The sequence below is a fragment of the Symsagittifera roscoffensis genome, chromosome 9, assembly GCF_963678635.1.
Source record: "Symsagittifera roscoffensis chromosome 9, txSymRosc1.1, whole genome shotgun sequence".
NCBI classification, from domain to species: Eukaryota; Metazoa; Xenacoelomorpha; order Acoela; family Convolutidae; genus Symsagittifera; species Symsagittifera roscoffensis.
Genome location: NC_087070.1, coordinates 5919832 through 5935346, shown reverse-complemented (window position 1 = coordinate 5935346; position 15515 = coordinate 5919832). Strand labels below are relative to the sequence as shown.

Sequence of the window (15515 nt, the reverse complement as noted above, 5' to 3'; positions counted from 1 at the left end):
TTACTTGTATTAGTTGTTAATTTACCAACTCTCATTTGGTATAATTTCATTATATCGTTTTTACTATTTTCTATTTGTTATTTGGTTTGAAAAGTTCAGCTTGTTTTATATCGGCGTAGTGGTCTGACATTGTATTGGTTGGCGAGCGCAAAAAGTTTCATATTCGTGTGTATGTGTGTGTGCGTGTGTGTCTGTTTTGAGGGCTTCGAAAGTTTGGTATTAACCGGCTTGTTACCGCCTTGGTAAGTTTTTTCTGAAGTTAATTCAGGTTTCATTTATTTGGCTTGGCATGTTTTTCTCACGAAGATTTTTTTTTTCGATACGAAAAGAGAAAAGTTTTTGAAAATTTTGGTAAATCTCGTTTTTTTGGCCTTTTTTTAACTATATATTTTTTTCTGTGCTATTTTTGTTTCGTATCGCAAGTGATGCGAAGCTCCGTTTCGTCTCTGTGTTGCAAAATACTACAGTAGTTCTAATTTACACCGATGAGTCATAGATTACTTATCATTGATTCGCGCAATATCTTTAAGTCGTTCGCATATCTTATACTCCAATATGTTCTGCCTATCAGCTGAGATAACAAGGGTAAGTGAAGCAGCTAAAACTGGTGAAGTTTCTGTAGCTCGAGAATGGCGATCCAAGTGGCGATAGGAGGACATTAGACATTCTTATTAGAGATTTTTGAAATGAATGTGAGTTTTGAACGTGAGAAGTGAGTTTTTTTTGTCAACGCACAGTTCCGTTCCAACTGTTTACTCGATTTTTTAAATCTTAATATTACTTTAACCATTTCCCAAATCTATTTTTTATTGTAATAAAAAGTCGAAAAAATCTTTTTTTTTGTGAAAGAATTCTTAATATTTGACAATTCTGTGATTGTTATTACCAGTTTTGTATCGTAGTCCGCTAATGTGACTGGCTCCTACTTTCATTAAGTACTAAATCTTTTCAGGTAAAGTCGAAAGTTTGGTACTAACCGGCTTGTTACCGCCTTGGTAAGTTCTTTCTGAAGTTAATTCAAGTTTCAATTAGTTGGTTTGGCATGTTTTTCTCACGAAGATTTTTTTTTCGACACGAAAAGAGAAAAGCTTTTGAAAATTTTGGTAAATCTTGTTTTTTTTGGCCTTTTTTAACTAAATAATTTTTTCTGTGCTATTTTTGTTTCGTATCGCAAGTGATGCGAAGCTCCCTCTCGTCTCTGTGTTGCAAAATACTACAGCAGTTCTAATTTACACCGATGAGTCATAGATTACTTATTATTGATTCGCGCAATATCTTTAAGTCGTTCGCATATCTAATACTCCAATATGTTCTGCCTATCAGCTGAGATAACTAGGGTAAGTGAAGCAGCTAAAACTGGTGAAGCTTCTGTAGCTCGAGAATGGCGATCCAAGTGGCGATAGGAGGACATTAGACATCCTTATTAGACATTTATGAAAAGAATGTGACTTTTGAACGTGAGAAGTGAGTTTTTTTTGTCAACGCACAGTTCCGTTCCAACTGTTTACTCGGTTTTTTAAATCTTAATATTACTTTAACCATTTCCCAAATCTATTTTCTATTGTAATAAAAAGTCGAAAAAATCTTTTTTTTGTGAAAGAATTCTTAATATTTGACAATTCTGTGATTGTTATTACCAGTTTTGTATCGTAGTCCGCTAATGTGACTGGCTCCTACTTTCATTAACTACTAAATCTTTTCAGGTAAAGTCGATGGCCGAACTGATTTTATAATACACAATTTGAATTGAAGTCTTGATCGGGTGAGTTAGTGAAACTTTTTAATATATTCTTTTTCATGATAGCTGTGTTTTTCAGTGACAAAGAACGAAGTGATTTTTGACTTGTAATTTTATCCAAAAAAAATCAATCAAAAATTTTTATTGAAATTCAAAGAGCTTTAAACTGGTCAATTCAATCAATTTTTTTTTCGGTTTTCTTCTCCTTTCACATTTTTCCAACCTTTTGTTGGGTATGTTTTTATTTACTATTCGTAAGCCAAGTATTTTGAACAGTATTTTAAAACATTCGTTTCCGGGGTAAAATATCTTATGTGTTAATAATTTATTTGATGTTAAGGAACAGTTTTACGGAGAAGTGTTTTTTCTTTGTGCTTTGAAAAGGATGTATTTTATTCGAGGGCGGCTCTATGATTTTATTTCATCTCAAAGCGAATCTCTCAAATGAGGTTGTAGTTCTACAAGCTTCTAGAAGTTATAGTTTATTCGGGGACATTTCTCGTTCGTATCATATCTGTAGAGCTTGACAGAAATGGCAATGGCGGCGAATGTGTGTGACAATTGCGAGGGGACCGAGTTCGAACTGCTAGATGGTCACTACTTCTGCAAAATTTGCTCTGTACAGTCTCAACAGCTGATAGAAGTTGAAGCAGGATTCTCGCAGGTGAGTTGTTCACTCTTTTCTTTTTCTCCTCAGCTTAATTTGTTATGTCCTTCCTTAATGGGGTGCGTTATGGCCCGAGGCGCGTTATGGCCCGAGGCGCGTTATGGCCCGAGGCGCGTTATGGCCCGAGGCGCGTTATGACCCGAGGCGCGTTATGGTTATCTCGAGGCGCGTTATGGCCAATTTTTGAGTTTTCTCGAAAAATAAACACTTAAGAGGTCTCAATAGGCGGCTTCTTAAGAATGATTCAGTTAAAGAGTAATTGTATTTGAACTGAGTTTAGATGAAAGGCGATGGAATTGACGGTGCACATGATTTCACGCCTAGCCAGGGCGCAGCCAAACATTACATGAAGGCTCAAGATAAAGTTAAGCGGATGGTGGATTTGGCCAAGGAGATTCCTCCAATCGACACTCTTTCAATTGTGAAGACAGTTCTAAGGAAGTACTTGGAAGTGTCCTTCCAGCATCTAGGACCAAGTTAGTTACCATACGTTCACAATAAGTTTCTGCACAGTACAGCTAAGTGTAGTACAGTTTTAAGTGAATATTTCAAATATTTGGGAAATATTAATTTTAACAAATACGTTAAGATTCATTACCTTGCGATTAGCAAGGATGGTTACTGGATTTTTTCCGCTGACCTATTTTCACAGAATTCGCTCATGAAACAGAAGTTGCTTCATTTTAGATTCAAACTCAATGTTTGATTCTGACCACCTCGATTCTTTAGACAAGATCTGTCCACTATTTGCAAACATGAAACTTTCTGCTGAGTGAAAGTTCAATTTTCATAATATCTTGTGCCTGAAAGTTTTGCGAAAACGGAAAATTTGTGAAGATTTTCTTCTTTTCGAACTCATTTTGAATTGGATTTATTGTTCCGAACACTGAAAATGGGGAGGAACTTTGTATTCGGTCGTGTTTTAGTTTTCACAAATAAACATCGGACTGGGTTCAGTGATATATATTAAAGCCCTTACAGTCGTGTCATTTCTGTATGTTGTCAGTTCTTTTGCAAGATTATAAATAGGACAGTTTTTGCTTGAAAATTATCAATGTGAGCTTAATTTATTGAAGTTTTGCTAGAGTGTTACTGAAAAACTTTTCGTTTTGTCCCATATTTTTTTGCAACCTTTCTAGTTTTCGCAAAATCTGAAAGTCTTGGACGATACATCAGTTTGTCGTGATTGCGTGTCATTTCAGCTGAAAAGCAAGAAGCTTGTAGTCTTGCGTGGAAAGTCTGGGGAAGTTACGAGGAGTGGATGTTGTCCACTTCGCCCGAGGCAGGCGGAGGCCCTCTGGGAAGACACTCTTCACTGAGGGACTTCTTCTTTCACAAGTTAGGGCCTAATTTTACTGACGTAAAAACAACCGCGTCATGTACTGGTTCTTTTCGACTTTCCCCCAACCTGTCAAATTCACTTTTGAAAAATTTCTTGGATCTACTTAACAATCCCCCCCCCCCCTTTCATCCCCCCCTTTCAGATTACTTGCAGCGAATTTTCGACCAATCAGAATGCAGCAAAATTCGAATTTACGTACAACGCTTTAGTGCGAGTTTACTGTTTATATTTACAGGGGTGGAGATTCTTTAGTAGATACAATAGGGGGGGGGGGGGGGGATTGTTAAGTAGGTCCAACTTCTTTAGCGGTGTCCTAATCCAATGAAACTTATCATGGTGAACACACTAACAACTGTGAACAGATTTGTTTTTCATACTGTACGTTGTAACATTACGTGTTTAGCCATAATAACACGTGAAACAGCTATAAAAACAGAAAACTTGAAAGGTGGGGGGGGGGGGAGGTGGAAAAGATGCCCTACGTCTTGTAAAATTACAGTATAAGGCTCTCTAAAGCTTTTAAGACCACAGTTTGAATGAAGAAAAAAGTTGTAAAGTTTTGTTCTCACTTTCAGTACGATTTGATTTTTAACCGCAAAAGTTATTTTAAATATCCTTTTGGAACTGGAAAAGTCAAAGAGTGGAAACGGAAAAGAGCCTGGAACTCAAAATTAGACTATAAAAGCTTATTTTCGAAGATTTTTGAAGAAAAACGGCGGTGAAATAGCTAAGCTTCATTTGTTCAGGGATAAAATATTTCTCTAATAACTGTTCAAGCCGTTTCACGTTTTAGACACAAAGACAAGTTCTACTTGCTATACTTATACGATTTCTGGCTACGCAGACTCACGTTAAGGTTGGCACTTGAGCGTCGCAAAGACAGACGAAAAAAGAGCAAATTGGAAGAAGACGATGCCAACGAATGCGACAATGAATTCGATGGAGATGAATTAGACTGTGAAGAGAACGAGATCAAAAGTGAAATGGATGTTTTGTTGGACGAAATGATGAAGAGGTTGATTCGAGAAAATCAAGACAGCGATAGTGAGCCGAGTTCTACGAGTAACTACCGCGTTGTTTTCAACTCATCAGCGACATCTGCAAAAGAAGCGAAGAAATTTAGTCTTCATGAAGTGAGTTGGGGGATTTTTTTCAAAGTTCTGCAGTGCAATAGAACGAATATAGAGTTGCAGAGGGTTGGAACAGACTGAATTAATTTAACAGCGCAATCTGTCAATTTTTAGCAATTTTTCATGCAAATTTAAGTTTTTTAGGTGACCTTGACAGTATACTTTCTGAAAAAATAGCTTTTGCCTACGAAATTGTCTTAAATAAGTTATTTGTTCTTTTTAATTAATTTTGTCTGTTCCAACTTGCATCTCTATAAGACACCAATATTTTGGCCGTTGTTCTTTCTCTGTCAGCCTAAGTCTTGAAATTTAGTCTCCATTCTTGGTGATTTGGTTGCATGCTCACGAATGTATCATGCTTAAGTGTTCTTTAAAAATATAATAAAGTTTCTTCGTTCAGTAGTTACGAACTGTTTTTGCCGCTTTTTTGGAAAAAACTTTTTTATGCTTTTGTATTTTTTCTCTGTTTGAAACAGTTTTGTTTTAGCCTCAAAACCCCCTAGATTACAGTTCAAACTTTTTTTCAGTTCGTTTTACTTTCTAACAGTAGCTTTATATACTTTCACGAAGTTTTTTTCAAGTGTCGCTATTTTTGTAACTAAATGATCAAACAAATTGTCGAAAGAGACGAATTCTTTTCAAGCGAATTAATTTCGAGTTTCGTTTTGAGTTTTAATTTGATCTTTTTAGTTTTGTTAAATTCAGAAATTGAGACAAAAACATGTAGGCCATCTTTTGATTAGCTAAATTTATGTTACAGTTTATTTGTGGTATGAAACTGAACAGAAACAGCAGAAGTAGTTGGAGTTTGTTGCACTTTGACGAGACGGAAATAGAAGTGCTAGAAGATGCGCACGAGTGGAACAAACAGTTCAACAGGAAAATAGGGGCTAAGAAATCCTCCCCCAACAATCAGCTGGAAAATGAGCTCAAAAAACAACTTGATGAGGAAAATGAGGAAAAGTTTGTTCCGCTTGAAGAAGAAGAGAATGAATTTAGGAAAGCAAGGTTCCAAGGTAATTCTGACAAAAAGAGTTTTTGTGTGTTTTGTTTATGTAAACTTTTTCAAGTTTTTTTCGTGTTAGTTATTTGAGTATGTACTCAAAAACAATTAGTATCAGCAGTAGGGGGAAGCGGACGCCCCCACCCCCGCAGGGATTTGATCCTCTGCCGACCCAAAGGGTCCCCCCTTTGTACTATTTTGAGATATCAATTTTTGGCTGACTGACCCTAAAATGTTTCTAAAGGCGTTACTAATTTTTCGGGAGAGCGCGCTCCGAAAAAAAGCGATTATTTGGTCGAAATTTTCCAAAAAGTGCCTAAAAACTCCGTTTTCAAAAATCTGCCTGCGGCCCAGAACGTTTTGTCAAATTAGGGTTTTTATAGTGGTCTGGGAGAGTACAGAAAGAAAATCTATTTGTTCGACCTAAAAAAGAAAAAGACAATCCGCCCCACTCGAGAAATTCCTAGATCCGCGCCTGAGTGTCAGGAATCATTTTGATAATATTCCCGCTTGCTGTAGATTAGGATTTTTATTTAGGTCTTTTTAGTTGCTTTCTTTTTTTCAGGAATTTTTTTCTTTTTTAATATAGCATGTGTCATATAGTCGCGCGATGAACTTTTCCTTCAAATATTTTTGTCACCTTTTCCATCACGTTGTTGGAGAAAGTGATATCTTACCCCGCATATCGAGCATGTAATTCTAATGGTTTTAAATGTTCTATGGACGAGTATTCACACCATCGAGCTCTAGCAAGCGTAGTGTAATAGTACGACTATTCTTTTTTCCAACCCAAGTCGCAAATATTGGTGCCACAATATATCTCGCATTTTTTTTTGAAATGAATTATTTTTACATAATGTGGCTCCATGATTACCAATTTATTACCAGAAAAATGAGTGTGCATGCCTTCAGCTTGTTTTATATTCCAAATCATTACCTGCAAAATTGTTTGTCTTTGGTGCCATTTTTGCTGCATCGTATTGCAATCAGGGTGACCACTTGGTCTGTAAGTACAGACCGGTCTGTAAAGTCTGTTTTTTTACATTGGTCTGTATTTCATTGCTGGGGCAAAGGTTTCATTGACATTCTGCTTTAATCAGGGTTCCTACCAATGTTAAATATGTTTCAGATATGCCATGTGTCTTCTGTCAGCAGATGCGAGAAAAATACCGATGGGCTGCGGCTGTGCCCGGTCGGCCGGAACAGGCAAAGCGCTCGTTAGACGGGAAGTTGATCAGTGTGCGCAATGGTGCGATTCAGTTGGGGCAACATGAGAAGCAGAAAATCCATATCGATGCTGCAGCGGCGCTTCCTAGACAGCCTTCTATTCGAAACTCGCTGAGGTTGGTAGACTCGAATTCCCTCTATGAAGCAACTCTCTCTGTGCTGGACAAATTTAAACTGGAACTTGACCGATTTTCGCCGTTTCTTCTTTCTCCGATCGTTCGCAGATGCTATATTATATATGAAACGCAGAGTTCCGACAAGTATAACAGAGTTCTGGGTAACCTATGCAAGTACGTGCATTGCAACGGAGTCAAAGCATTAGATGAGCTTGCTAGTGTTTGTCTGGAACACACCAATGAAGCTTCCCTTGACGCCATGTTTACTCAGTCTCTCCTTTCAACCTCTCCCACTCTTCGCCGTCTCGTGCAATCAATAAAAATAGTTATTCCTCATAACATGATTGTCGAAGCCGGATTTTCGAAAATGAAATTTAGCGAGGGCGTTTTTCGACCAGGAACTGGCGCTGATCTTTACGACAGTCTAAGATTTGTTTCTGATTTCTTCGACAGAGAGTCCTTTGAGAAATACATTCCGTCCCAAATTCTTCTGAATCGGATGTCTGCAGCAAGCCATCTTTATAAGGAATCTGAGAAGCAGCGCATGAAAGAGGAAGACAAATTGAAAGTGAAAAGCAACGAGTTGCGTCGGCAAATTGGTATTTACCAACGGAGATCGTCAAAAGTCCTCAAGCGCGAACTGTCAGAAACAGAAAAAGAATTGGCAGAAGCCGAAAAAGTCCTTCAAAATATTAAGGAGAAGAAAGAGCGACTCCAAAACGAACAAAGGGGAATTAATTCCCGATCAGATGACATTTCAGCGAAGATTGTAAACGTGATCTTGAAAGAATCATTTTGTTCTTTTTTGTTGTAATTTAAACTATCATTCGAAATAAATTTTTTGTGGAATACTAGTTTTTGCTGCGTATTCAGGCTGTCTGTATTTTTTCACGCCCGAAGTGGTCACCCTGATTGCAATTTATTAGCAAATGTAACTGTTCTATACGTGACTAGTGTTTGCCGATTGTTAATTTTACGTGGCCGAGAGGGCAGGGCGTGAGGTTGCAAATTTCAGGGTCGCAGATTTGAGTCCGATACGTAGCAATGTTGTACTAATTCGAGGCTAATTTTTTGTCACTCTATAAAGCTGCTTCTTTGTCGTGTTCTCGCTAGTGCTTGCGAAGCGCAGCTTTGCGTCTCTGTCAATATGTTGGGAACTCAGTTATTTTCTCAGTTGTAATTTTGAAGCGTTTGGAGCAATTTTTTTCTTTAGTTTTTTGTTTCGCTTTTTTAGAAAATGTAAAAATTCTTTATTTGGAAAGTTTCTGGTTATTGTCGAAGTTTTTAGCATGATTTATAGGTGTCCGTTTTTTCTCGTTTTTATTTCGTTCCTTTGATGCTGTTGAAAGTTGAAGGACAATGCATTGATAGGACTTTTAATTAATAATTGAAACATGCGCAAAAACCTGTAATCAATTCCAGGGGAAAAAACAACGCACTCGAAAAAATTCAATGTACGCTAACCTCAGCTTGTATTGTAAAAGCTTTCTAACTTTAAACTAGTAATTGTTGAAAAGTTTTGATGTTGTTTTTTTGAAGCAACATAAAAATTTCTCAACTTCTAATAAAAAATTGACAGCTAAAATACAAGTTGAGATTAGTATACATTGAATTGTTTCGACTTCGTTCTTGTTTTTTCGTCTGAAATTGATTCAAGCTTTTACGCTTCATTAAATGCATTATTTGAAAGTGCTATCGATTTATTCTGTTTGTGTGCAAATAATACCGGTCCAAGAATTTTTGTTAAAGTTTTTTGGAAGCTTTTGAACTTTTTCATTTTACTTTTTCAAATAAATATATTTGTCGGCTCTGTGGAATTTTCTTCTGTGGTCAGCAGTTTTTGTCGTAGATGCAAGTGGATTACTATTATTTACAAAATTCTTAGCCTTATTGTATAATTTATTTGTTTTCGTTTCGCTTAAAATCTTAATTATCGTCTTAGTTACTTTGATTTGTGTCGCTTGAAAAATCAAATTTTTGATTAAAAATTTAAAATTGTTTTTGACCGTCTTGGTGACTCTCAACTTTTGTTTTCTGAGACTTTTCTTTTTTCCTTCATTATACTTGACGACGCAACTGGTTTTTGCTTAAAAATTTAAAATTGTTTTTGACCGTCTTGGTGACTCTCAACTTTTGTTTTCTGAGACTTCTCTTTTTTCCTTCATTATACTTGACGGCGCAACTGGTTTTTGCTCAAATATTGTCGGCTTTGTTTCTGCTTCGTTTTCTGTTCCGTTGCTTATTTGAAATTCAAATATCTGGCTTTGTTTATTTTGTGGAATTCCTGTTTGATAAAAACCGGTATTATGAAGATGTATAGAATTGAGTTTTTTCTATCGTTTTTAGTTTTTCTCAAAAAAATCCTCTCCGATTTTCAAAAAACGGTTATCCTTGGAAAGATACCTACAAAAGCCTACAAAAGATAGGTTGCTTCTCTATGCACCTGCGTAAATCTCAACCTATTTTTATTTTTTTCCACTCTGCGGTTTTCGAAAGTGTTTGCTGGGGAAGTTTTGACCCAAATTCTAGAATTTTTTTTCGTTCCCTCAACACATTCTCTAATCTGTGTTTTTGGGTGCAATCGAAATAACAGGGTCTACTGACGGGGTAGGTCGAAGTTTTTTACTCAAAAAACTATAATTCTCGGAAAAGTTAGATTTTTGATTTGTTGACAGATTTTGGAAACTTTTTTGTGTGCAAATAATACCGGTCCAAGAATTTTTGTTAAAGTTTTTTGGAAGCTTTTGAACTTTTTCATTTTACTTTCTCATATAAATATATTTGTCGGCTCTGTGGAATTTTCTTCTGTGGTCAGCAGTTTTTGTCGTAGATGCAAGTGGATTACTATTATTTACAAAATTCTTAGCCTTATTGTATAATGTATTTGTTTTCGTTTCGCTTAAAATCTTAATTATCGTCTTAGTTACTTTGATTTGTGTCGCTTGAAAAATCAAATTTTTGATTAAGAATTTAAAATTGTTTTTGACCGTCTTGGTGACTCTCAACTTTTGTTTTCTGAGACTTTTCTTTTTTCCTTCATTATACTTGACGACGCAACTGGTTTTTGCTTAAAAATTTAAAATTGTTTTTGACCGTCTTGGTGACTCTCAACTTTTGTTTTCTGGGACTTTTCTTTTTTCCTTCATTATACTTGACGGCGCAACTGGTTTTTGCTCAAATATTGTCGGCTTTGTTTCTGCTTCGTTTTCTGTTCCGTTGCTTATTTGAATTTCAAATATCTGGCTTTGTTTATTTTGTGGAATTCCTGTTTGATAAAAACCGGTATTATGAAAATGTATAGAATTGAGTTTTTTCTATCGTTTTTAGTTTTTCTCAAAAAAATCCTCTCCGATTTTCAAAAAACGGTTATCCTTGGAAAGATACCTACAAAAGCCTACAAAAGATAGGTTGATTCTCTATGCACCTGCGTAAATCTCAACCTATTTTTTTTTCCACTCTGTGGTTTTCGAAAGTGTTTGCTGGGGAAGTTTTGACCCAAATTCTAGAATTTTTTTTCGTTCCCTCAACACATTCTCTAATCTGTGTTTTTGGGTGCAATCGAAATAACAGGGTCTACTGACGGGGTAGGTCGAAGTTTTTTACTCAAAAAACTATAATTCTCGGAAAAGTTAGATTTTTGATTTGTTGACAGATTTTGGAAACTTTTTTGTGTGCAAATAATACCGGTCCAAGAATTTTTGTTAAAGTTTTTTGGAAGCTTTTGAACTTTTTCATTTTACTTTTTCATATAAATATATTTGTCGGCTCTGTGGAATTTTCTTCTGTGGTCAGCAGTTTTTGTCGTAGATGCAAGTGGATTACTATTATTTACAAAATTCTTAGCCTTATTGTATAATGTATTTGTTTTCGTTTCGCTTAAAATCTTAATTATCGTCTTAGTTACTTTGATTTGTGTCGCTTGAAAAATCAAATTTTTGATTAAAAATTTAAAATTGTTTTTGACCGTCTTGGTGACTCTCAACTTTTGTTTTCTGAGACTTTTCTTTTTTCCTTCATTATACTTGACGACGCAACTGGTTTTTGCTTAAAAATTTAAAATTGTTTTTGACCGTCTTGGTGACTCTCAACTTTTGTTTTCTGAGACTTTTCTTTTTTCCTTCATTATACTTGACGGCGCAACTGGTTTTTGCTCAAATATTGTCGGCTTTGTTTCTGCTTCGTTTTCTGTTCCGTTGCTTATTTGAAATTCAAATATCTGGCTTTGTTTATTTTGTGGAATTCCTGTTTGATAAAAACCGGTATTATGAAGATGTATAGAATTGAGTTTTTTCTATCGTTTTTAGTTTTTCTCAAAAAAATCCTCTCCGATTTTCAAAAAACGGTTATCCTTGGAAAGATACCTACAAAAGCCTACAAAAGATAGGTTGCTTCTCTATGCACCTGCGTAAATCTCAACCTATTTTTATTTTTTTTCCACTCTGCGGTTTTCGAAAGTGTTTGCTGGGGAAGTTTTGACCCAAATTCTAGAATTTTTTTTCGTTCCCTCAACACATTCTCTAATCTGTGTTTTTGGGTGCAATCGAAATAACAGGGTCTACTGACGGGGTAGGTCGAAGTTTTTTTACTCAAAAAACAATAATTCTCGGAAAAGTTAGATTTTTGATTTGTTGACAGATTTTGGAAACTTTTTTGTGTGCAAATAATACCGGTCCAAGAATTTTTGTTAAAGTTTTTTGGAAGCTTTTGAACTTTTTCATTTTACTTTTTCATATAAATATATTTGTCGGCTCTGTGGAATTTTCTTCTGTGGTCAGCAGTTTTTGTCGTAGATGCAAGTGGATTACTATTATTTACAAAATTCTTAGCCTTATTGTATAATGTATTTGTTTTCGTTTCGCTTAAAATCTTAATTATCGTCTTAGTTACTTTGATTTGTGTCGCTTGAAAAATCAAATTTTTGATTAAAAATTTAAAATTGTTTTTGACCGTCTTGGTGACTCTCAACTTTTGTTTTCTGAGACTTTTCTTTTTTCCTTCATTATACTTGACGACGCAACTGGTTTTTGCTTAAAAATTTAAAATTGTTTTTGACCGTCTTGGTGACTCTCAACTTTTGTTTTCTGAGACTTCTCTTTTTTCCTTCATTATACTTGACGGCGCAACTGGTTTTTGCTCAAATATTGTCGGCTTTGTTTCTGCTTCGTTTTCTGTTCCGTTGCTTATTTGAAATTCAAATATCTGGCTTTGTTTATTTTGTGGAATTCCTGTTTGATAAAAACCGGTATTATGAAGATGTATAGAATTGAGTTTTTTCTATCGTTTTTAGTTTTTCTCAAAAAAATCCACTCCGATTTTCAAAAAACGGTTATCCTTGGAAAGATACCTACAAAAGCCTACAAAAGATAGGTTGCTTCTCTATGCACCTGCGTAAATCTCAACCTATTTTTATTTTTTTTCCACTCTGCGGTTTTCGAAAGTGTTTGCTGGGGAAGTTTTGACCCAAATTCTAGAATTTTTTTTCGTTCCCTCAACACATTCTCTAATCTGTGTTTTTGGGTGCAATCGAAATAACAGGGTCTACTGACGGGGTAGGTCGAAGTTTTTTACTCAAAAAACTATAATTCTCGGAAAAGTTAGATTTTTGATTTGTTGACAGATTTTGGAAACTTTTTTGTGTGCAAATAATACCGGTCCAAGAATTTTTGTTAAAGTTTTTTGGAAGCTTTTGAACTTTTTCATTTTACTTTTTCATATAAATATATTTGTCGGCTCTGTGGAATTTTCTTCTGTGGTCAGCAGTTTTTGTCGTAGATGCAAGTGGATTACTATTATTTACAAAATTCTTAGCCTTATTGTATAATGTATTTGTTTTCGTTTCGCTTAAAATCTTAATTATCGTCTTAGTTACTTTGATTTGTGTCGCTTGAAAAATCAAATTTTTGATTAAAAATTTAAAATTGTTTTTGACCGTCTTGGTGACTCTCAACTTTTGTTTTCTGAGACTTTTCTTTTTTCCTTCATTATACTTGACGACGCAACTGGTTTTTGCTTAAAAATTTAAAATTGTTTTTGACCGTCTTGGTGACTCTCAACTTTTGTTTTCTGAGACTTTTCTTTTTTCCTTCATTATACTTGACGGCGCAACTGGTTTTTGCTCAAATATTGTCGGCTTTGTTTCTGCTTCGTTTTCTGTTCCGTTGCTTATTTGAAATTCAAATATCTGGCTTTGTTTATTTTGTGGAATTCCTGTTTGATAAAAACCGGTATTATGAAGATGTATAGAATTGAGTTTTTTCTATCGTTTTTAGTTTTTCTCAAAAAAATCCTCTCCGATTTTCAAAAAACGGTTATCCTTGGAAAGATACCTACAAAAGCCTACAAAAGATAGGTTGCTTCTCTATGCACCTGCGTAAATCTCAACCTATTTTTATTTTTTTTTCCACTCTGCGGTTTTCGAAAGTGTTTGCTGGGGAAGTTTTGACCCAAATTCTAGAATTTTTTTTCGTTCCCTCAACACATTCTCTAATCTTTGTTTTTGGGTGCAATCGAAATAACAGGGTCTACTGACGGGGTAGGTCGAAGTTTTTTACTCAAAAAACTATAATTCTCGGAAAAGTTAGATTTTTGATTTGTTGACAGATTTTGGAAACTTTTTTGTCATTTCTCGAAAGCTATCCTGCCAATTCTGTTATTCAGGTTTTTACGAAATATCAGATTTTTTAAAACCTACCTACAAAAGCTGCCACTTTACTCGAAAATACCGTGCGTTTTAAGAATCTTCTCTGCTTAAACGGTCACTACCTACTTTTTGCGGAAAGTTAAGTTTGATTTCGGAAAGACAAGTTTTTGAACTGTTGTTGACCGTTTTTAGAATTGTTTTGACTTTTCCTAAAAAGCTACCCTATCAAATCTGAGATGAAGGGTTCAATGGAGAAAAATCTGTGGCGAGAATTTTTCCTGCAGAAGCCCCGGCTCGTTAATTTTTTCTAAGGAAAATGTTGTCCTTGGGAAAACAACTGAGGTTTTCTGCAAAGTCCAATTGTTGTAACTACCCATTTCATCCCGCATCAGTATAACAAATTCACAGAATATCAAGCAGGTACTTCCAGCTTAGAAAAAAATATAATTCGGTCATTGTTACTGTCGACTTCATCGTTTTTGTACAAAGCTTACTTTAAGTAGTCTTTTTTTCTATTATATATTTTTTTCTCTTGCTTATATTCTGTGTTATTTTTTGTTTGATTTTGTTACTGAATTTTACGAAAATGTGAAAAGTTAACTTCCAGATTTTGATTTTGTATGAAAGGTTTTGGGAAAGTATAACATTTTGACTCTGGAATATGATGTTTTTTAGTCGTTGGTTTATTTACTTACCAGGTCTCGCTTTATTTATTTTGTCTTCCGTTTTATTTTCAGTGAGTGATCATAATGGATCTTATCGTCCTTTGCCCCGCGTGGCTCTTTCTATAGTTTACATGGTGTCCACTCTGCTGAACAGACAAGTGTTCATACTCGAGATCATACAGAAGGTGAGAACAATCTCTGGATTTATTTTACGCCAAGTGGTAAAATGACATGCGGTACAGTTTTTTTCTACACTCCAAAATAATATCCAAAACAACGATTGAAAGTTTTCTTGAAATTTTACTTAACGCTTTTCGTAGAACTCGTTCGCCTTTGAATAAAATATAGATGTGCTAGAAATTCTCGCTAATTCGACAACTCTGCAAACCATAGTGAAGAAAGGAAGATTTCCCATTTTAGGTGAAATCAATTTCAGTGGGTTTTTGCAAATAGTATCTAAGAGTAATTCATCGTTTTCAATATTCGGTGTTCCGATTAAAGCGACCATGGGAACCCCTCGTGCTAGAAGTGTCGAATGCCATAAAATGTTTATTAGCCGTTTACATTAGTAGACGTATCATAAAGTAGACACGTCGTATAGTAGCCAATCACAATCGAGATTAAAAAAACAAATGTGCGAAATCAATATAATTATTATTTTACATCTACTTAATCCCCCTATGGTACTCCCCCTGTGATTCGTTACTGGGTACAGAGGTCACATATGCTTGACCGTTGCGTTAGCTCTATAAAGGGCCCTCAATTCGCTACTAAATGCCATATGGGGGAAATACTTAAAGAGATCCTCAATTGGTTAATAGTTAAATCATTTTAACAATCCTTGTTTGAAAAAATAATTGGTTTAACCAGTTTTTGATTAAAGGGGGAGTGCGGTCAAAAATTAGACAACCTTTGCTTCATACCGGTCAAAAAGTAGATAAATACTATATTAACCAATCAGAATCGAGAACAGAAAGCAAACTTAGG

General features: G+C 35.3%; 2 protein-coding genes across 4 annotated transcripts in view; one reads left to right on the top strand and one right to left on the bottom strand.

The window, feature by feature from the left end:
• The window catches only part of LOC134854484 (AP-2 complex subunit mu-like), a 193351-nt gene that overhangs the window by 168774 nt on the left and 9062 nt on the right, over window positions 1-15515 (bottom strand). The window lies entirely within an intron of this gene.
• LOC134854482 (uncharacterized) overlaps window positions 1702-15515 on the top strand; it is a 43219-nt gene continuing 29405 nt past the window's right edge. The window contains exons 1-7 of one of the 2 annotated variants that reach the window (XM_063870744.1): window positions 1702-1762; window positions 2269-2402; window positions 2686-2881; window positions 3608-3743; window positions 4541-4880; window positions 5638-5893; window positions 14601-14713. In XM_063870744.1, coding sequence (XP_063726814.1) covers window positions 2271-2402; window positions 2686-2881; window positions 3608-3743; window positions 4541-4880; window positions 5638-5893; window positions 14601-14713 — 1173 coding nt within the window. In that variant the 5' untranslated portion in view covers window positions 1702-1762; window positions 2269-2270. Of the gene's footprint in view, window positions 1763-2258; window positions 2403-2685; window positions 2882-3607; window positions 3744-4540; window positions 4881-5637; window positions 5894-14600; window positions 14714-15515 lie in introns of both variants that reach the window. The other variant, XM_063870745.1, reaches the window with a different exon arrangement.